The sequence below is a fragment of the Thalassophryne amazonica genome, chromosome 7 (genome assembly GCF_902500255.1).
Source record: "Thalassophryne amazonica chromosome 7, fThaAma1.1, whole genome shotgun sequence".
Classification (NCBI taxonomy): domain Eukaryota; kingdom Metazoa; phylum Chordata; class Actinopteri; order Batrachoidiformes; family Batrachoididae; genus Thalassophryne; species Thalassophryne amazonica.
Window position 1 is genome coordinate 78630660 of NC_047109.1, and position 21493 is coordinate 78652152.

General features: G+C 41.3%; 1 protein-coding gene and 1 long non-coding RNA gene across 2 annotated transcripts in view; one reads left to right on the forward strand and one right to left on the reverse strand.

The window, feature by feature from the left end:
- LOC117514279 (potassium/sodium hyperpolarization-activated cyclic nucleotide-gated channel 1-like) overlaps positions 1 to 20934 on the reverse strand; it is a 34863-nt gene extending 13929 nt beyond the window's left edge. The window contains exons 1-2 of the mRNA XM_034174656.1: positions 20141 to 20934; positions 1084 to 1290 (exon numbers count right to left, since the gene is read on the reverse strand). Coding sequence (XP_034030547.1) covers positions 1084 to 1290; positions 20141 to 20844 — 911 coding nt within the window. The 5' untranslated portion in view covers positions 20845 to 20934. The remainder of the gene's footprint in view (positions 1 to 1083; positions 1291 to 20140) is intronic.
- LOC117514311 lies at positions 2778 to 21065 on the forward strand. The gene is made up of 3 exons (XR_004561852.1): positions 2778 to 2788; positions 17232 to 17237; positions 20927 to 21065. It is a non-coding gene; the product is annotated as an uncharacterized LOC117514311 (long non-coding RNA).
- Positions 21066 to 21493: the final 428 nt, after the last annotated feature.

Consider the following 21493-nt stretch of genomic DNA (forward strand, 5'->3'; position numbering starts at 1 on the left):
AAAAATTCTTCAAAAGTCAACCTTCAGTCGAAGGGGGGGCGGGGGTTCTGACCTCTCACCTCTGTAGCTACGTGCCTGCACATGACCAGGATGAAAACAAATGTGACAAAGAGAAACTCATTTATGTTTAAAGTGCTATCTGACTGACAGCTACTGTAAGAATTTTATATTATGTGCCATCCATCAGAAACAGACTTGGTGCATATTTGAAGTGGAGTGGAATATTGTCAGAGTTGTACAGAGATGGACCTGTTGTAAAGACATTAATAATAGATAATATATTGAAAATTCCTGTCAAATATGCTTTTAAAACTTGCACAGTGAGCGCATTGTTTATCGCTGTCTCAGCACAGTGCTATGAAACAGAGCCATACTGATACTCACTCTTGATGATCTGTGTGAATAAAATAGACTTGTTGAGTATTTAAAGTGAAGGAGAGTGTTCATATACTTTTAAAACGTACACTGTGGCTCTGTCATGAACTCAGCACCATTGACAACCTGTTTGTTCTACTGGCACCATGCATAGAGAACAAATCAAGAGAGAATACAATGTTTTAGTGAATCTGGTTTAATTTATCCAATACTGATAAATCAAATAAATTCAGATTCTGATTGCTTCAATTAGACTGGGACGTCTCAACATCTAATAAGTAATAACAAGTGATCATTGATCATGATTGATTTTAGTTTTCATAACTTCTCCAGTCATAGTGGCTTTGGAAATATCCTGTAAAATATACTTTTGGAACTATATTTTTGATGACCTTGACCTTTGATTCATTTGGACCAAAGGTTAATCATGTGGATACACTCACCCAGGGAATATTCAAGATTCAAGACCTGTTTAGTGTCATGTGTTAGCTGCACTCTGTACAGTCGAGAATGAAATATTGTTCCTCCTTGCAAGAACAGTATACTTACTGTAAGTAAGAATAAAACTTCTTACCAAGTTTGCCGAAAAGCTGCTCACTTGTTTCCAACTTCTCTTATACGTAGGTACACAGACACCCATGACAGATAGCTATACCCTGCTGCACAGCTGGCTCACAGGGTTCTAAAGCTGCAGGTGCTTGGACTGACCTGGGATCGAGCAATATCTCAGTGCTGTCCTCCTTTACAATGCCTGTCCTGAAGTTGAGAACCAAGTCGACCATGAAGAGAGTGTCAGACACTACGTTGAAGATGATCCATGATGGCGTGTTTTCATCTCTAAAGAACGTGATGCCCACAGGCAGTATGATTAAGTTCCCCATCATCAACAGCAACATCAACAGGTCCCAGTAGAATCTACATGGACACAGAGGGAGGACAGTAAGAACATGATGGTGTTTTCTTAAATGTTTATCTCTTTCACTGGCAATATGCCTTTTTTTTTATTCCACCACCTAACAGTTGAAGGTGGTAGTTCTGCAGTTGTCACTGTTTATTTGTTTCTTGGTCACTCACTTTATATGTGTACATAATAACTCAACCCGCAGCCCAATCCTGGTGTCCCAGACCGAACAGTCCACCCCTAAGAATTGGTCCACCTTTTGCATCTGCGCATGCGTCATTTCAGAGCTCTGCCGCTCGTCTAAGACAGAGTCTCTTCACCCAAAGCAATCAAATGGATTAAAGGGATTATTAACCAGCAGATGACAAGGTAAATGTTATGTTTCGGACACGGTCAGAGCACCGACCCAGCGTTTGAAAGGACCCAGCATAAAATAAGCAGAGCACGGTTCAAAAGATAACAGAATTTAATAAACATAACAGTGTGCAGTGCTAAACAACTAAAAAGTCCGTGGTCTGGTGAGGTGGAAACACGGCGCGCTCTCAACAGCGCAAACGGTCCGGAGCCACAGCAGTTTGGACCCAGGGACCCCGCCGACACCCCCCAGGTGGCCGCGACAAACCAAGTCTGTGAAGAAAGAAAACATGAGGTGAGTCCAACTCCACACAGAGAGACACAACTCAAAGGTGCACGCAATCAGCAAACACTTCCTGGCTTAAATCTATACATCAGCTTCTTACCCTGCAGGCACAGAACAACTCAGTTCAAATCTCCACTGCAGCAGAAGCTGATTAGACAATTAGCATAACGTGACAGCTCACTAACACAAGGTGTGAGGGACACCAAATCCACTGTCATTACTTCATAAAAGTCACCAAAAACCGAATTACCTCAGGAAGTGTGCTGAAGAGCGTGAGACCTCACCCAATCCTCCTTCACAGACTGTGGCGACAAACCTGGAGCGGTCTCTGCGTCCGTGATGGTGAGATTGTTCTCCTGACGTCGATCTCACACGTCTGCTCACAAGGTCGAGTCTCTGGCAATCACACACTGTGCATTCAAGGTTTAAATGCAGCAATCTCTGATCAAGACAAAATACACCACAGCTGTGAGTCCTGATGACCTGCATGTGAAAACAAGCCTCAGGTGTTCAGGGTGAGGTCCTAATGCTCAGCCACTCAGTCCTGAATGCATACCACCTGGTGGGAGAAACAGAAAACAAAAACCAAGCCAGCCAAACACCCCAGCCCACAACAGTAAAAACCTCTTAAATCATTCTAAAGTCAGTTTTAAGCAGAACCGAGGCGTTTTAAGCAGAAACTCTGAATAATTCCGTGACGCTTTGAAATTGCCAATGTGCAGTGAACGCATCAGCTAGCAGCTCCTTTAGCCGCGGCACTCTCATTGCTTTCACCGCCTTTTATGATGAAATAATGCTGAATTTATGTGGAAATGATTGTTGTACAAAAGCTTCAGTTATCTGTCACTGATATAGATGATGACTGGAGTGCAGTTTGAAGCAGAAATGAGGTTTTAATCCGTGAACCGCGGCTAATGATACATGCGCAGATGCAAAAAATGGACCGATTTTTAGGGGGGACCGTTCGGTCGCCAACACCGGATACGCGATTGAAGATGTGTGAGTGATAATAACTCCAAACACAGAGGACAGATTTCAACAAAATTTTGTGTAGAGATGATCCTTGTGTCAAGGGTGAGTTCATTATATTTTGTAACAGATCTGGACTCAAAATCTTTTCTTTGGTGTCTTTCTTTTATTTCTTTTTCTTTCTGAAAAAACAGTTTCATATCAAACATACCCAAAGCACCATAGTTTTATTCTTGACCACATAGAAAAACAAACATCGTATGTGCTAGTAGACGTACAGGCTCAGCGCTGACTAGCTGTTCATTATTTTTTATGGTTATGATTATGGTTCTTCCCCAGAAGGGGAAAATCAAGTGCAACATTTCAAAACATTTGTTTAGAAAAGGTATCTGTATACAGGCTGGCCATGATGTCCAGAAACATCTTGGGGATCCCATGAATTCCCAAAGAGAGAGCTGGTGTTTGTCAGGGATGTGTTCTGGCTCTCACACCGTACAATGCTTACATGGACTGGCTGTTGGGTCAGGTCTTAGAAACTAGCAGTGTAGCTCCTTTTGCTGGTGAAAAAAGATTTACTGGCTAAACTTTGTGGACAATGCTGTGATCTTTGCTGCATCGATGGATACCCTGATTGCCCTGCTTCAAAAGATGGGTGGGGAAATGGAGTGTCTGGGCTTATGTTTGTCCTCAATCAGACTAAGGACTAAGATTTAGGCTTTTAGTGATTTCCTGGACTTGGTTATCAGAAGTGTATCTGTATGTGGCGAAAGTGTTTATCTTATTGAGAGAATCAACTATCCTGGCCGGCAGTGACATTCATGTCTCTCAGTCCTGGGAAGAGCTTATGAGGTCACTGGACAGAGGTGTTTGGTGATACTAGTATCTTTGCAGTAGAACAGTGGTCCAAGTCTTTCAGGTCTTGATGCTTCCTGCACCAGACACTAACCACTGATGGAAGGCAACAACTGGGTAGTTCTAATTATTATTCATCCATCCAATGAATGAATTTCTTTTCACCTTACAGCCTATGAGATATTGTTTGGATACAAGTTTTAATATCCGTTTTGGACAGACCTTGTGTCTTGTTGTATAATGTGACCCCTTTAAAGAAACAGGACTGTGGAGCCTTGGTTCAGGTCTGTGAGTGTCCTCTGCTATTTAACAGGAATGACTGCAGTTCACCTTGGCTAAAAGCAAGCCACACCAGAAAAAAAAAACAAAAAAACATCATGACCCACAATTTTCAGGCCGGTTTTTATGAAGGCTGTTTTCATGAAGGCTGCATGAGAAACTCATAGTCAGAAAGCTGCTTCACATGAATTTTACCTTCAATGTGATCTTGACCTGAAAAAACACTTTTAAAAAAGGTTGTAGAGGATATCACTCTGTGTATGCTTGTGTGCATGCATGATTAGATTAGATTAGATTAGATTAGATTACATTAGAAAACGTTATGAATCCTCAAAGGGAAACAACTGCGACCGTACAGTTCACATACAACAAGGGCAGGCAACAAACAGAAAAATATTAAATACAGTAAAAACGTGATTGTGTGTGTGCGTGTGTGTGTGTGTGTGTGTGTGTGTGTGTGTGTGTGCGTGCGTGCGTGCGCATGCATGGGGGAGGAGATTTGTTGCTGTATAAATCAAACAGAATTGAATATAATGTACAGAATCAATCAGACTTAAACTGATTTGAAGAGAGAGAGAGTGAGGAAAGAAGTTAAGGTGATAAGATTTCCAAGTGTTACCCATCATTCTCTCTCTCTCTCTCTCTCTCTCTCTCTCTCTCTCTCTCTCTCTCTCTCTCTCTGGTCGATGGCTGTCCAGCTCTAATTTAGTAAGACAACCTCATGGTGTCACACTACCGGTGGACTGATGAAGATTAAGAATGAGTCCTCACTTTGCCTCACACATGCACACTTCCCTGACTGTGCATTTACACTGTCAGATGTATCACTTCCAAATCTCCAGCAATAATAAATAGGAGGATTATTTACTGCAGCATAGACACCACACATTTGTCGCTGTTGTGATGGGATGAGGATTCATCCCTGACCTTGAGGACACACTTTGTTAACTCAGATTAAAGGGAACGGCTTTAAATCGCACTCGGGTCTGCCTGTCTGTCACTGCTATCCACACACACAAACACCATCACAAAGCTTATGAGGAGGGAAATTATTTGATCATTTTTGTGCACAGTGAACTCACGTCATACAGCGCAGATCATCATTCTTTATATAAAAGAAAGAAGGAAAAGTCCATTATCATGCTGATATCAAGCAGTGTGTTTAGAAATAAACTAGAGGACACTTAGTAGAATCCATTCATCCATCAATGTTGAAGACTCATAGATATTTTCCAGCATGATTTACACAATCCTCAGATTCTCCAATCACAGCCACACCTGCCTTTGACACCCTCATAGCTGTCTGTGTGTGTGTGTGTGTGTGTGTGTGTGTGTGTGTGTGTGTGTGTGTGTGTGTGTATTCAAAACCATGTTTCATCAAGCGTTTCAAAATGCTCAATTCAGATGCTTCATTTTCTCAAGAAGCTCAAAACTGAACATAAGATGAAGTGAAACTTTTTTCTTTTTTCAATCTTTGTATAAATAAATAGTCAACAATGCCTCGTTTCTAAAAGGCACAAATGTGCATTAATGCTTCACAGGTCTGCATACTTTATGTCACTGGGTGGGTTTATGCAGACACACACACACACACACACACACACACACACACACACACACACACACACACACACACACACACACACACACAAGCATAGGAATTGCAAATGCAATCAAAGCCCTTCGCCACTGCCTCATCAGTATCCCATTTTCAACATGAACAGGTGCTGGAAGAGAAGTGACCTGCTTCTACCTGCTGCCAAATCAAACACTAATTCCACTGTAACTGAGGCCAAGTGTCTCCTTCGTGGCGTCTGATTGGTTCCCTGTTCACAGATGGCCAGATGTCAGTTCTAAGAAGGCTTCCACTCATCCAGACGTATAGACAAACAAGCAGCAACAGACTACTGTTGAATAAATCTCTGTTCCTCTACGTACACTGTCACCAAACCCTCTCCAACTCCTCTCTGGTCTTCCCGATCTCCTGTCCCGTAATCTATACCATAATTTTCTAGAGTCCAAGTGTGTGTGTGTGTGTGTGTGTGTGTGTGTGTGTGTGTGAGTGTGTATGCGCGCGCGCGCGCACATATTTATTTATTTAATTCTATTTATTTATGGAGCTATTTATTTGCCTTTTGCACACTAATTTTATGCTGGCTGTCTTTTAGTGGTTTCTCTTGATGCCTGTTTTTAATCTTTTAGTAAGGTTGTGAGTGCCCGGTTGTGTCTGTGTTTCGCTTTTGTTTTGCATATGTTCTTTGTTAGCGTTGTCAGTGTTGTTATTGTTGTGCCTGACTAACTTGGATGCCTTTTCTGTTTGCTGCAAGACAAATCTACCTACAGGTGCAAATAAAGTCACCTGAACCTGAACCTGTCTCGAGAAAAATTTGAAAACCACACAGTTACATTGACATTTTATCAGTATCATTGTGCAGTAAGATTTTTCTAAGAAAACTTTAACTCCACGTATGAAACATGAGTCCGTTAGCATCGTGTTGTGTAATGCTAGTGAGTTTTCATGCTGTTGTTAGCCTGTTAGCACTGAATTATGTCAGGGCCATTAGAATAGTGAGTTTTCATGCTAACGTTGATCCATTAGAATTGCAATATGTAACACTAGTGACTTTTCACTAGGATTGATTTCCTTGCTTGCCTCTACTGGTGGTTGGCTCTCACTGCGGTATTGTATCACTTCCTGTTCCGGAGCACAGCGGTGTTTTTCTGTATCTGTTAGCTGTTTAATCTGCGCAGTTAGATTGATCTAGTTATCTAGATTACGATGTGTTTCCCAGTGTAATCTTTACGTGCCTTAACTAAAACACTCCTTCTGCTGAATCACCTCTAAATTATTTACACATTATTCACTTTGCGTGTTTTTAGGAATCCGCTAGCTTAGCGTAGCTACTAGCTCTTAGCCGATTTAGCATGGCGGCTTCTCCTGTCTCTCCCGCACTTTTCTGCTCTGGGTGTGAAATGTTTAGTTATTCCTCGGCCTCCTTTAGCAGTAACGGTACTTGTAATAAGTGTAGCTTATTCGTAGCTTTGGAGGCCAGGCTGGGCGAATTGGAGACTCGGCTCCGCACCGTGGAAAATTCTACAGCTAGCCAGGCCCCTGTAGTCGGTGCGGACCAAGGTAGCTTAGCCGCCGTTAGTTCCCCCCTGGCAGATCCCGAGCAGCCGGGAAAGCAGGCCGACTGGGTGACTGTGAGGAGGAAGCGTAGCCCTAAACAGAAGCCCCGTGTACACCGCCAACCCGTTCACATCTCTAACCGTTTTTCCCCACTCCACGACACACCCGCCGAGGATCAAACTCTGGTTATTGGCGACTCTGTTTTGAGAAATGTGAAGTTAGCGACACCAGCAACCATAGTCAATCGTTATCTTTGGCTGCTTTCAGTGATGCCGGTATTTGGTTAGACTCTTTCTCTCCGATTGTTCTGTCTGAGTTATTCTCATTAGTTACTTCATCCAAACCATCAACATGTTTATTAGACCCCATTCCTACCAGGCTGCTCAAGGAAGCCCTACCATTATTTAATGCTTCGATCTTAAATATGATCAATCTATCTTTGTTAGTTGGCTATGTACCACAGGCTTTTAAGGTGGCAGTAATTAAACCATTACTTAAAAAGCCATCACTTGACCCAGCTATCTTAGCTAATTATAGGCCAATCTCCAACCTTCCTTTTCTCTCAAAAATTCTTGAAAGGGTAGTTGTAAAACAGCTAACTGATCATCTGCAGAGGAATGGTCTATTTGAAGAGTTTCAGTCAGGTTTTAGAATTCATCATAGTACAGAAACAGCATTAGTGAAGGTTACAAATGATCTTCTTATGGCCTCGGACAGTGGACTCATCTCTGTGCTTGTTCTGTTAGACCTCAGTGCTGCTTTTGATACTGTTGACCATAAAATTTTATTACAGAGATTAGAGCATGCCATAGGTATTAAAGGCACTGCGCTGCGGTGGTTTGAATCATATTTGTCTAATAGATTACAATTTGTTCATGTAAATGGGGAATCTTCTTCACAGACTAAAGTTAATTATGGAGTTCCACAAGGTTCTGTGCTAGGACCAATTTTATTTACTTTATACATGCTTCCCTTAGGCAGTATTATTAGACGGTATTGCTTAAATTTTCATTGTTACGCAGATGATACCCAGCTTTATCTATCCATGAAGCCAGAGGACACACACCAATTAGCTAAACTGCAGGATTGTCTTACAGACATAAAGACATGGATGACCTCTAATTTCCTGCTTTTAAACTCAGATAAAACTGAAGTTATTGTACTTGGCCCCACAAATCTTAGAAACATGGTGTCTAACCAGATCCTTACTCTGGATGGCATTACCCTGACCTCTAGTAATACTGTGAGAAATCTTGGAGTCATTTTTGATCAGGATATGTCATTCAAAGCGCATATTAAACAAATATGTAGGACTGCTTTTTTGCATTTACGCAATATCTCTAAAATCAGAAAGGTCTTGTCTCAGAGTGATGCTGAAAAACTAATTCATGCATTTATTTCCTCTAGGCTGGACTATTGTAATTCATTATTATCAGGTTGTCCTAAAAGTTCCCTAAAAAGCCTTCAGTTAATTCAAAATGCTGCAGCTAGAGTACTGACGGGGACTAGAAGGAGAGAGCATATCTCACCCATATTGGCCTCTCTTCATTGGCTTCCTGTTAATTCTAGAATAGAATTTAAAATTCTTCTTCTTACTTATAAGGTTTTGAATAATCAGGTCCCATCTTATCTTAGGGACCTCGTAGTACCATATCACCCCAATAGAGCGCTTCGCTCTCAGACTGCAGGCTTACTTGTAGTTCCTAGGGTTTGTAAGAGTAGAATGGGTGGCAGAGCCTTCAGCTTTCAGGCTCCTCTCCTGTGGAACCAGCTCCCAATTCAGATCAGGGAGACAGACACCCTCTCTACTTTTAAGATTAGGCTTAAAACTTTCCTTTTTGCTAAAGCTTATAGTTAGGGCTGGATCAGGTGACCCTGAACCATCCCTTAGTTATGCTGCTATAGACGTAGACTGCTGGGGGGTTCCCATGATGCACTGTTTCTTTCTCTTTTTGCTCTGTATGCACCACTCTGCATTTAATCATTAGTGATCGATCTCTGCTCCCCTCCACAGCATGTCTTTTTCTTGGTTCTCTCCCTCAGCCCCAACCAGTCCCAGCAGAAGACTGCCCCTCCCTGAGCCTGGTTCTGCTGGAGGTTTCTTCCTGTTAAAAGGGAGTTTTTCCTTCCCACTGTAGCCAAGTGCTTGCTCACAGGGGGTCGTTTTGACCGTTGGGGTTTTACATAATTATTGTATGGCCTTGCCTTACAATATAAAGCGCCTTGGGGCAACTGTTTGTTGTGATTTGGCGCTATATAAAAAAATTGATTGATTGATTGATTGATTGTCTTCCGGGGGCCAGAGCAGGCGACATTGAAGGAAATTTGAAACTGCTGGCTAAGGCTAAGCGTAAATTTGGTAAGATTGTAATTCACGTCGGCAGTAATGACACCTGGTTACGCCAATCGGAGGTCACTAAAATTAACATTAAATCGGTGTATAACTTTGCAAAAACAATGTCGGACTCTGTAGTTTTCTCTGGGCCCCTCCCCAATCGGACTGGGAGTGACATGTTTAGCCGCGTGTTCTCCTTGAATTGCTGGCTGTCTGAGTGGTGTCCAAAAAATGAGGTGGGCTTCATAGATAATTGGCAAAGCTTCTGGGGAAAACCTGGTCTTGTTAGGAGAGACGGCATCCATCCCACTTTGGATGGAGCAGCTCTCATTTCTAGAAATCTGGCCAATTTTCTTAAATCCTCCAAACCGTGACTATCCAGGGTTGGGACCAGGAAGCAGAGTTGTAGTCTTACACACCTCTCTGCAGCTTCTCTCCCCCTGCCATCCCCTCATTACCCCATCCCCGTAGAGACGGTGCCTGCTCCCAGACTACCAATAACCAGCAAAAATCTATTTAAGCATAAAAATTCAAAAAGAAAAAATAATATAGCACCTTCAACTGCACCACAGACTAAAACAGTTAAATGTAGTCTATTAAACATTAGGTCTCTCTCTTCTAAGTCCCTGTTGGTAAATGATATAATAATTGATCAACATATTGATTTATTCTGCCTAACAGAAACCTGGTTACAGCAGGATGAATATGTTAGTTTAAATGAGTCAACACCCCCGAGTCACACTAACTGTCAGAATGCTCGTAGCACGGGCCGGGGCGGAGGATTAGCAGCAATCTTCCATTCCAGCTTATTAATTAATCAAAAACCCAGACAGAGCTTTAATTCATTTGAAAGCTTGTCTCTTAGTCTTGTCCATCCAAATTGGAAGTCCCAAAAACCAGTTTTATTTGTTATTATCTATCGTCCACCTGGTCGTTACTGTGAGTTTCTCTGTGAATTTTCAGACCTTTTGTCTGACTTAGTGCTTAGCTCAGATAAGATAATTATAGTGGGCGATTTTAACATCCACACAGATGCTGAGAATGACAGCCTCAACACTGCATTTAATCTATTATTAGACTCTATTGGCTTTGCTCAAAAAGTAAATGAGTCCACCCAACACTATAATCATATCTTAGATCTTGTTCTGACTTATGGTATGGAAATAGAAGACTTAACAGTATTCCCTGAAAACTTCCTTCTGTCTGATCATTTTTAAATAACATTTACATTTACTCTGATGGACTACCCAGCAGTGGGGAATAAGTTTCATTACACTAGAAGTCTTTCAGAAAGCGCTGTAACTAGGTTTAAGGATATGATTCCTTCTTTATGTTCTCTAATGCCATATACCAACACAGTGCAGAGTAGCTACCTAAACTCTGTAAGGGAGATAGAGTATCTCGTCAATAGTTTTACATCCTCATTGAAGACAACTTTGGATGCTGTAGCTCCTCTGAAAAAGAGAGCTTTAAATCAGAAGTGTCTGACTCCGTGGTATAACTCACAAACTCGTAGCTTAAAGCAGATAACCCGTAAGTTGGAGAGGAAATGGCGTCTCACTAATTTAGAAGATCTTCACTTAGCCTGGAAAAAGAGTCTGTTGCTCTATAAAAAAGCCCTCCGTAAAGCTAGGACATCTTTCTACTCATCACTAATTGAAGAAAATAAGAACAACCCCAGGTTTCTTTTCAGCACTGTAGCCAGGCTGACAAAGAGTCAGAGCTCTATTGAGCTGAGTATTCCATTAACTTTAACTAGTAATGACTTCATGACTTTCTTTGCTAACAAAATTTTAACTATTAGAGAAAAAATTACTCATAACCATCCCAAAGACATATCGTTATCTTTGGCTGCTTTCAGTGATGCCGGTATTTGGTTAGACTCTTTCTCTCCGATTGTTCTGTCTGAGTTATTTTCATTAGTTACTTCATCCAAACCATCAACATGTTTATTAGACCCCATTCCTACCAGGCTGCTCAAGGAAGCCCTACCATTATTTAATGCTTCGATCTTAAATATGATCAATCTATCTTTGTTAGTTGGCTATGTACCACAGGCTTTTAAGGTGGCAGTAATTAAACCATTACTTAAAAAGCCATCACTTGACCCAGCTATCTTAGCTAATTATAGGCCAATCTCCAACCTTCCTTTTCTCTCAAAAATTCTTGAAAGGGTAGTTGTAAAACAGCTAACTGATCATCTGCAGAGGAATGGTCTATTTGAAGAGTTTCAGTCAGGTTTTAGAATTCATCATAGTACAGAAACAGCATTAGTGAAGGTTACAAATGATCTTCTTATGGCCTCGGACAGTGGACTCATCTCTGTGCTTGTTCTGTTAGACCTCAGTGCTGCTTTTGATACTGTTGACCATAAAATTTTATTACAGAGATTAGAGCATGCCATAGGTATTAAAGGCACTGCGCTGCGGTGGTTTGAATCATATTTGTCTAATAGATTACAATTTGTTCATGTAAATGGGGAATCTTCTTCACAGACTAAAGTTAATTATGGAGTTCCACAAGGTTCTGTGCTAGGACCAATTTTATTCACTTTATACATGCTTCCCTTAGGCAGTATTATTAGACGGTATTGCTTAAATTTTCATTGTTACGCAGATGATACCCAGCTTTATCTATCCATGAAGCCAGAGGACACACACCAATTAGCTAAACTGCAGGATTGTCTTACAGACATAAAGACATGGATGACCTCTAATTTCCTGCTTTTAAACTCAGATAAATCTGAAGTTATTGTACTTGGCCCCACAAATCTTAGAAACATGGTGTCTAACCAGATCCTTACTCTGGATGGCATTATCCTGACCTCTAGTAATACTGTGAGAAATCTTGGAGTCATTTTTGATCAGGATATGTCATTCAAAGCACATATTAAACAAATATGTAGGACTGCTTTTTTGCATTTACGCAATATCTCTAAAATCAGAAAGGTCTTGTCTCAGAGTGATGCTGAAAAACTAATTCATGCATTTATTTCCTCTAGGCTGGACTATTGTAATTCATTATTATCAGGTTGTCCTAAAAGTTCCCTAAAAAGCCTTCAGTTAATTCAAAATGCTGCAGCTAGAGTACTGACGGGGACTAGAAGGAGAGAGCATATCTCACCCATATTGGCCTCTCTTCATTGGCTTCCTGTTAATTCTAGAATAGAATTTAAAATTCTTCTTCTTACTTATAAGGTTTTGAATAATCAGGTCCCATCTTATCTTAGGGACCTCGTAGTACCATATCACCCCAATAGAGCGCTTCGCTCTCAGACTGCAGGCTTACTTGTAGTTCCTAGGGTTTGTAAGAGTAGAATGGGAGGCAGAGCCTTCAGCTTTCAGGCTCCTCTCCTGTGGAACCAGCTCCCAATTCAGATCAGGGAGACAGACACCCTCTCTACTTTTAAGATTAGGCTTAAAACTTTCCTTTTTGCTAAAGCTTATAGTTAGGGCTGGATCAGGTGACCCTGAACCATCCCTTAGTTATGCTGCTATAGACGTAGACTGCTGGGGGGTTCCCATGATGCACTTTCTTTCTCTTTTTGCTCTGTATGCACCACTCTGCATTTAATCATTAGTGATCGATCTCTGCTCCCCTCCACAGCATGTCTTTTTCCTGGTTCTCTCCCTCAGCCCCAACCAGTCACAGCAGAAGACTGCCCCTCCCTGAGCCTGGTTCTGCTGGAGGTTTCTTCCTGTTAAAAGGGAGTTTTTCCTTCCCACTGTAGCCAAGTGCTTGCTCACAGGGGGTCGTTTTGACCGTTGGGGTTTTACATAATTATTGTATGGCCTTGCCTTACAATATAAAGTGCCTTGGGGCAACTGTTTGTTGTGATTTGGCGCTATATAAAAAAATTGATTGATTGATTTTCAAGACATATGAACTGTTAAATCTATTGTGAATCACTGCTTTAAGGCACTCCCCTTGCTCAGGTCCTCAGCTGCCACAAGTATGTATTTTTAGGCACATTATAAATCGAGTTGGTCACAGTGGAGACACGGCTCATGCTAACGTTAAGTGCCATATCAGTGCCTTGACATCGCTCCATATGCCAAGCTAGCACCAAGCCAAACATACGACATATTGTATAAAGAGGCTTTTAGCCTTGCTAATTCTCCCCAGAATAATTTACTGAAAATAAAATGTGAAGAACCTAAATGAGATGGTGAGGACTTTTCCAGGCATGTGAGATGCAAATAAAGAAAATGCTTAAAATTATGGTGGTGGTGGTGGGGGGGTGTAAGAGGCCGTAATTGGGGGAGCTGAAGGTTTTTAGCCATGCTAATGCTCCCCAGAACCATTTACTGAAAAAAGTCTGAAAGACCTAAATGACATGGTGAGATGCTGAAGAGCTTCACTTGTTCATGTCCGCGACATACAAATATTATATAAAGACTATAACTTTCCTAAAATAAGGAAACAGTGCTGCAGCACAGTGACACCATTTACCAATTATGACCTGCTGCAACTGAGTTAAACATATACAACCCCTGGCAAAAATTATGGAATCACCGGCCTCAGAGGATGTTCATTCAGTTGTTTAATTTTGTAGAAAAAAAGCAGATCACAGACATGACACAAATCTTAAGTCATTTCAAATGGCAACTTTCTGGCTTTAAGAAACACTATAAGAAATCAGGGAAAAAAAATTGTGGCAGTCAGTATTGGTTACTTTTTTAGACCAAGCAGAGGGAAAAAAAATATGGATTCACTCAGTTCTGAGGAAAAAATTATGGAATCATGAAAAACAAAAGAACGCTCCAACACATCACTAGTATTTTGTTGCACCACCTCTGGCTTTTATAACAGCTTGCAGTCTCTGAGGCATGGACTTAATGAGTGACAAACAGTACTCTTCATCAATCTGGCTCCAACTTTCTCTGATTGCTGTTGCCAGATCAGCTTTGCAGGTTGGAGCCTTGTCATGGACCATTTTCTTCAATTTACACCAAAGATTTTCAATTGGATTAAGATCCGGACTATTTTCAGGCCATGACATTGACCCTATGTGTCTTTTTGTAAGGAATGTTTTCACAGTTTTTGCTCTATGGCAAGATGCATTATCATCTTGCAAAATGATTTCATCATCCTCAAACATCCTTTCAATTGATGGGATAAGAAAAGTGTCCAAGTATCAACGTAAACTTGTGCATTTATTGATGATGTAATGACAGCCATCTCCCCAGTGCCTTTACCTGACATGCAGCCCCATATCATCAATGACTGTGGAAATTTACATGTTCTCTTCAGGCAGTCATCTTTATAAAGCTCATTGGAACGGCACCAAACAAAAGTTCCAGCATCATCACCTTGCCCAATGCAGATTCGAGATTCATCACTGAATATGACTTTCATCCAGTCATCCACAGTGCACGATTGCTTTTCCTTAGCCCATTGTAACCTTGTTTTTTTCTGTTTAGGTGTTAATGATGGCTTTCGTTTAGCTTTTCTGTATGTAAATCCCATTTCCTTTAGGCGGTTTCTTACAGTTTGGTCATGACTCTAGTTTCCTCCCATTCATTCCTCATTTGTTTTGTTGTGCATTTTTGAATTTTGAGACATATTGCTTTTTTTCTGTCTTGACGCTTTGATGTCTTCCTTGTTCTACCAGTATGTTTGCCTTTAACAACCTTCCCAAGTTGTTTGTATTTGGTCCAGAGTTTAGACACAGCTGACTGTGAACAACCAACATCTTTTGCAACATTGTGTGATGATTTACCCTCTTTTAAGAGTTTGATAATCCTCTCCTTTCTTTCAATTGACATCTCTCGTGTTGGAGCCATGATTCATGTCAGTCCACTTGGTGCAACAGCTCTCCAAGGTGTGATCACTCCTTTTTAGTTGCAGGGTGATTCCATAATTTATTCCTCAGAATTGAGTGAGTCCATATTTTTTTTCCCTCTGCTTGGTCTAAAAAGGTAACTGTTACTGACTGCCACAATTATTTTTCCTGATTTCTTATAGTGTTTCTTAAAGCCAGAAAGTTGCCATTTGAAATGACTTTAGTTTTGTGTCATGTCTGTGATCTGCTTTTTTTCTACAAAATTAAACAACTGAATGAACATCCTCCGAGGCCGGTGATTCCATAATTATTGCCAGGGGTTGTATAATTCAGAAGGACCTTGGAAAATGTTTCTCAGTATTTTTCCAATATTTGTTCTAAGGTAAGTCTAATGATTCAACAGATTATAGGCAAATTTATTTATGTAATCATAATAAAGTATATTTTATTTACCAACTCATATTTCAACCTATTAAAATACATAAACATTGTTATTTGGGAGTTTTTACTCTTATGCTTCATTAATTTAATATCCTAAATTTGCTAAAATATATATTGTAAGTTTTTATATCGGGAAATTTCAACTAGATTTGAGTTGGATTTATTCACAGGATAGTGTATTCTTATAGTTGCAGCAGCACCATGCCTTTGTTTAGTGATGTGAAGGATGCCACACATATGCTCACACACACACACACACACGCACGCACACACATACATACACATATGTTGTGTTCAAGGTCACCATTAGGACAAATTACCATAACGGGGTTTTAGCAGTAATCTGTCTTCCTCTTGCAGGATCCCTCATGGGCCAAAATGGCATATTATCCATTGCTTCAATCTACAGGTACTTAACTAAAAAGTTATATGATTTAGTGATGCATAATGTGCATAATTTAGAGTATTATACAAAATTGATGAGAATTCCAATTGTGATTCTTTTGCAGGATAATTAGGAGTATTATCGTTTTCCCATAAATCACATGAATATCACTAAGTGTGACTGAGACTCAACATTCCCTTCTGTTTGATTCATCACTTCACCTGGAAGAGGACTCATAAAAAGACCTTTTATGTAATTATCACATTGACAGACAATACAAAAACCACAACGCAGTCTGTGTGTGTGAGTGATGAGACAAAAGTGGGCCAGGAGCCTTGGGGATCAAGTCATACATTGTCGCTGCAGAATGTCTGAAGATGATGGGGGCTGTCCACGATAGGAAATATGCAGTCTAACACCCTGCTGCACAAGCTCGTTTGTCAGTAAATAGCAAAGGTGTGTGTGTGTGTGTGTGTGTGTGTGTAGCTTTGTGCATTCAAAGCCTCCCTCTATTCAGCAAAGAAAGCTAGAGAAGATAAAACCATTCAAGCATTAAATAAAAACAGCAACCTCAAGAGCAAATTAGAAACTCAGTGTTATTTATTTTCAAGGAAATCGCACAGTTTGAGAAAAACATGAAATTCTTCAGCCGAGAGAGCTTTCTTGGGTTCCTATCATACTTCCTTTTGGCATGGAAGGAACGTCTTCCTCATGATCACTCAAATACCTATTGGCTAAATTTGTCTTCCTGATGATTTACATCTTCTCACTGATGTGTTAACCTAGAGGTAAGATGTGTTTGTTTGTTTGTTTTCTGAGACCATAACAACAACAATTAAAGTTTGCTTTGGCCAAGTCTTTTTTTTTTCTTTCTTTTGTCCAGCTTACTGTTGTCTACAAACAGGTCTGTGGACAGAAACTTGTCCCTCATTATCCTCTCTCTCAATGTCTTTTATCCTTTCCTATGCCTTCTGTCTTCCATCTCCACTAAGATTCTATCTCCCATTTTGCCTCTCCTTTGACCTGCTCATCATCTTATGTGCCTGTTTTCAGTTTTTGTGTTCTGTGCACATTTTTTTTAAATTGTTTTATCAGGACAAATCAGTTTTAACGTCACTTTTAAAGGTAACTATGGCTAGTGTAAAGTTTCACAATTTTATGACTGTGCATGTTGAAATTTTTCTGTTATAACACAGGCGTAGACAGGGTTTTTTTTGGGGGGGGGGGACAACAACATTCCAGTAGATGTCGCTATCACAGTATTTGGAGCAGAATGAAACTATTTGCCCTATTGAGGTTTCAAATTCCACAAAATCTTGCAAAATGTCAGAGTTCAACCCTCTGTGAGATGTCAATAACATTGAGAAATGCATTGAGACGGTCTGATAATGTTGCAATTTAACCTCTGCACACGGACAACAGCTTTAACATTGCAACATAAAACTCTTTGTATATTGTGCCTAAAACTCTTGTGAATATATTTTCTGGGCTTTTAGATGTTGTTATTGTGTTTGTTTTATGTAAACATGTGAGAAGCTCAGGTTGTTTCTCTGTTATTTTCAATGGGAGTTGCTCTGAGCCGTGATCGCTTTCTGTTCATGTGTCATTCTGGGGGAAAGTGAAATTTTCTCTTTAACGCCTTGCTTATTGTCCTTTACAACACTGTTTGTCCTGTTTATTCCAGAGTAATATACGAAAGATGTCTGAAATACCTTTAGCGTATATTATATTCCACGCAGGTTAAATGTAGCAGACACGGATTATTTGGGATATCTGTTTTAGCAAGTTTTCAGGGTCTCATGAATGCAGTCTCTTATTAACATGATGAAAAGCATAAGAAATTACATTTTGGTAGTATAATGTTCATTTTCAATTGTCGTCATGTGGATTCTCTGTTGTATTGACTGCAGTAACTCTGGCGCCCAAGAGATTATGGGATATCTCAATAGGGAGAATGAATTTTCCAAAGGAAATTCATTTTAGTGTTTTGAACATCACTAAACAGTGAAACAGTTTATATTCTTTCATTTTGAGTTTCTTGTATTTTGAAACAGGAAATTAGTTTACAAAGCACTCATTTCATTTGGTTTTCTTACATGAAAACATGGAATACTTTCTTAATGCAACAGTTTAATTTAGTGTTTCAATTAATGTAGTTTGTAAAGTGTGGGAGAGTGAGCCCCCCCCCCCCCGAGAGAACAAATGAATAACTGCGCCCCCCCACCACCAACACACATACACACAATTTCAACATCTTCATGTGTTTTATTCTTTTATTCTTTTACACGTTAAACACATTTTAAATATATTTATGTGTTTTTAAGGAACGGTCTATGCATTTACACATTTTACAGACTTTGTAAACATTTTAAACATATTTTTAAAGAACTTTCTATTCTTTCACACATTTTACACCCTTTTCAAACAATTTAAACATGTTTATAAAAAAACTTTCTATTCTTCTATTTTTACTTTTTGTAATAATATTAATTAAACTTTTATCTATATTTAGTCTGTCATTTAGTCTGATGCAGGGATGCACTGTGGAGAGGAACAAATGAACATAGTCCTCTACTTTCTTCTTTTTTTGGGTGCCCAACTCTGTCCTCTCACTGGTACATTTAAGCACTAAAAATGTATCCATTTTAGCTAACAATGTTTTCTTTTCCCTTTTTTCCCCTTCTTCTTTTGTTGGTTAACAGTGTTTATATTTATTCCCCCCCCCCCCCCCCACACACACACACACAGGGGGAGCGCCAGAGTTCTTTGGGGGGAATAAATATAAACACTGTTAACCAACAAAAGAAGAAGGGGAAAAAAGGGAAAATAAATCATTTTGCTAGAAGCAATTATTACATTTTTTGTTTTAAGCATGACAAACAATGAAGCATTTTGCAGCACTATTGCTTTATTTAGTGTTTCCAACATTTTGGAACTGTACATTATTCTACAAAGTAAACCTTTATGATATATTTTAAGCGTTGCACAACAGGGGCTCGTTTCTTGATGCAGTTGTTTTATTTGATGTCTCATTCACTTCTAAACATGGGATTATCCAGGTGCTAAGCACCGCCCTCTGGCGGTCAGGAGGAAAGAAATACAATGAGATTTACATATGTAACGACGGTTCTATGAATTCCGGATGACCACCAGAGTTGGCTGTCACTTGGAGTCTCTGTGATTGAAATGAAAAGACATGAATGCCGGGTGACATTCCCTCATATACTGTTAGCTGACATCACCCAGGTCACGCCCACTAATGTGACTTTGCTGGGATATAAGACTCGATCTCTGCGCATCCGTGCATGGAATAACACTGGTGTCCTGTCCAGGGTGTGCCCCACCTCACGCCCTCTGACTGCTGAGATGGGCTCCAAATCCCCCACCCTGACCCTTGATTGGAGTGAGTGAGTGAGTGAGTGAGTGAGTGAGTGAGTGAGTGAGTGAGTGAGTGAGTGAGTGAGTGAGTGAGTGAGTGAGTGAGTGAGTGAGTGAGTGATGGGGAGCAAACATCTTATTAATTTTTGGAGCATTCTGAAAAAATTAATACATTTTAAAAGTAACTGTTTCATTTATGTTTTGAGTATTTTAAAACAGTGATTATTTATTTATTTATTTTGGAGGAGGAACTGGTGCATCAGTTTTCTTCATTTTGGATAAATGTGGTCTCTATGTCTTTCCTGAAGTCCATGTGTTTGTCTCTCACGGATTATGTGGCAAGCGACAGCCCCTTTCAGGTGCCTTTTGTTAGGTACCTAAATGCCTCATCTTAGTGTGTGTGTGGTGTCTTTCAACACAAAATAGTTTTTTAATAACACATTTATGTCCCCTTTAACTTCTTTGTGCTCTTTCTCTCATCCTCTCGTCTTTCTGTTTGAACAAAGAACCTGTTAAATGTTTGATCTTGTTCCTCTTCTGAAGTGTCGATCTTTAAGCAGTTTGTGAGTGTGCACATTAAAGCCTGAGTTTGAGCTTTTTATGTGCCACAGGTTGCGTTTCTTTTCCAGATACACATTGGTTTAACTTTGATATGTGTGCGGTTTGATACCTGAAGTCGCTGTAGGGGTGGATGATCCACGCCCCCGCTGACTTCAGCCTCTCCTGCTCCATGGCCACGGCTTTGTGGGATCCAAACATACGTAGACTGAACTTGTTGACCCCTGGCTGAAGCATGGCTCCAAACTGTCTCTGGATGAAGGTGCTCTGGTTGGAGTTGCTGTAGTCCTCCCCGTCCAGCCCCATCCCAAACCCGCCCAGTCCAGATTGACCCCCCATCTCAGGGGTTCCTGCTGCAGTGGTGTTGCAGGTGGTGGTGGTGGTTGTCTCTGCACCGGTAGCTACCACCATCACTCCGGTCCCGGTGGAGGAGGTGGATGTAAGGGTGGGCCGGGTGTTGGCGAAGCCCACAGAGCGGGGCAGAGGATACGCAGTGGTGGTGGAGGAGGAGGAGGGCAGCGGAGGGGGCAAGGGCACAGGGGTGGTTGGGGTGCCCACTGAGCGAAAGGGAAGGCTTTCCCTGGTGGAGGAGCTCATAATGGAAAGGCGGCGGCGGCCTCCACCTGAGGAGGTGCTGTCTGCCCCAAAGGAGACCTTTTCTCCTTCCAAAGAGGCCTGGGACAGTCTGTACCCCGGAGAGGGCAGACCCACCTTACTGCGTAGCTTTGAGTCTCCTCCATTTCTCCTGGGGAGGCTGTCAGCTCCAGAGCCCACAACGCTGCTGGGGGTACCCACACCTCCAGCCACTCCGTCCATCCCTGCACAGGGAGGAGGAGGAGGAGGAGGAGGAGGAGGGAGAATTTGACCTGTGACTCCTCTCCTGGAAAACTACTGCTAGTTAAAAAATATTAAGCTCCTAAATGAAAGTGTTCCGTCTGTGCGTCATGGACTGATCGCACCTCCGCCCTCCTTCCGCCGGCATCCTTACCTCCGTGCCCTTGGAAGCATCCACATCCACGCACAAACGTTCCAGTGACGCCACCACTTTTTTTTTTCCTCCTCTTCTCCAAGTGGCTCCTTTCTCCTCCCAGATGTTTCTAAATCATTCCTCCTTCAATGTCCTTGAAACGTAGCTCTCCGCCCGCGGCCCTCCCTCTCCTCCTCTCAGCCGCCCTCAACGCTCCGCCGCCGGTCATGTTGGCACCGGATTGCCGGTCGCTCGCGCACCTGACCGTCTGCGTGCACGCTGCTCAGCTACTTGTGCCTTTTCCACAAAATAACATTGTGTAAGAGGTGACTGGAGCGCCGAGGTGGCGAAGGAGAGGAGACCCAATCATCCGAGGATGAATGACAAGGACACTTGATTCTCCGTCAGGAGGAACGCTTTGGTAACGGGCGCGCACGGGCGCACGCACCGCGAGGCGCACGGACTGGTTCCGACACGCACATGTAAAGCAGACCGGCA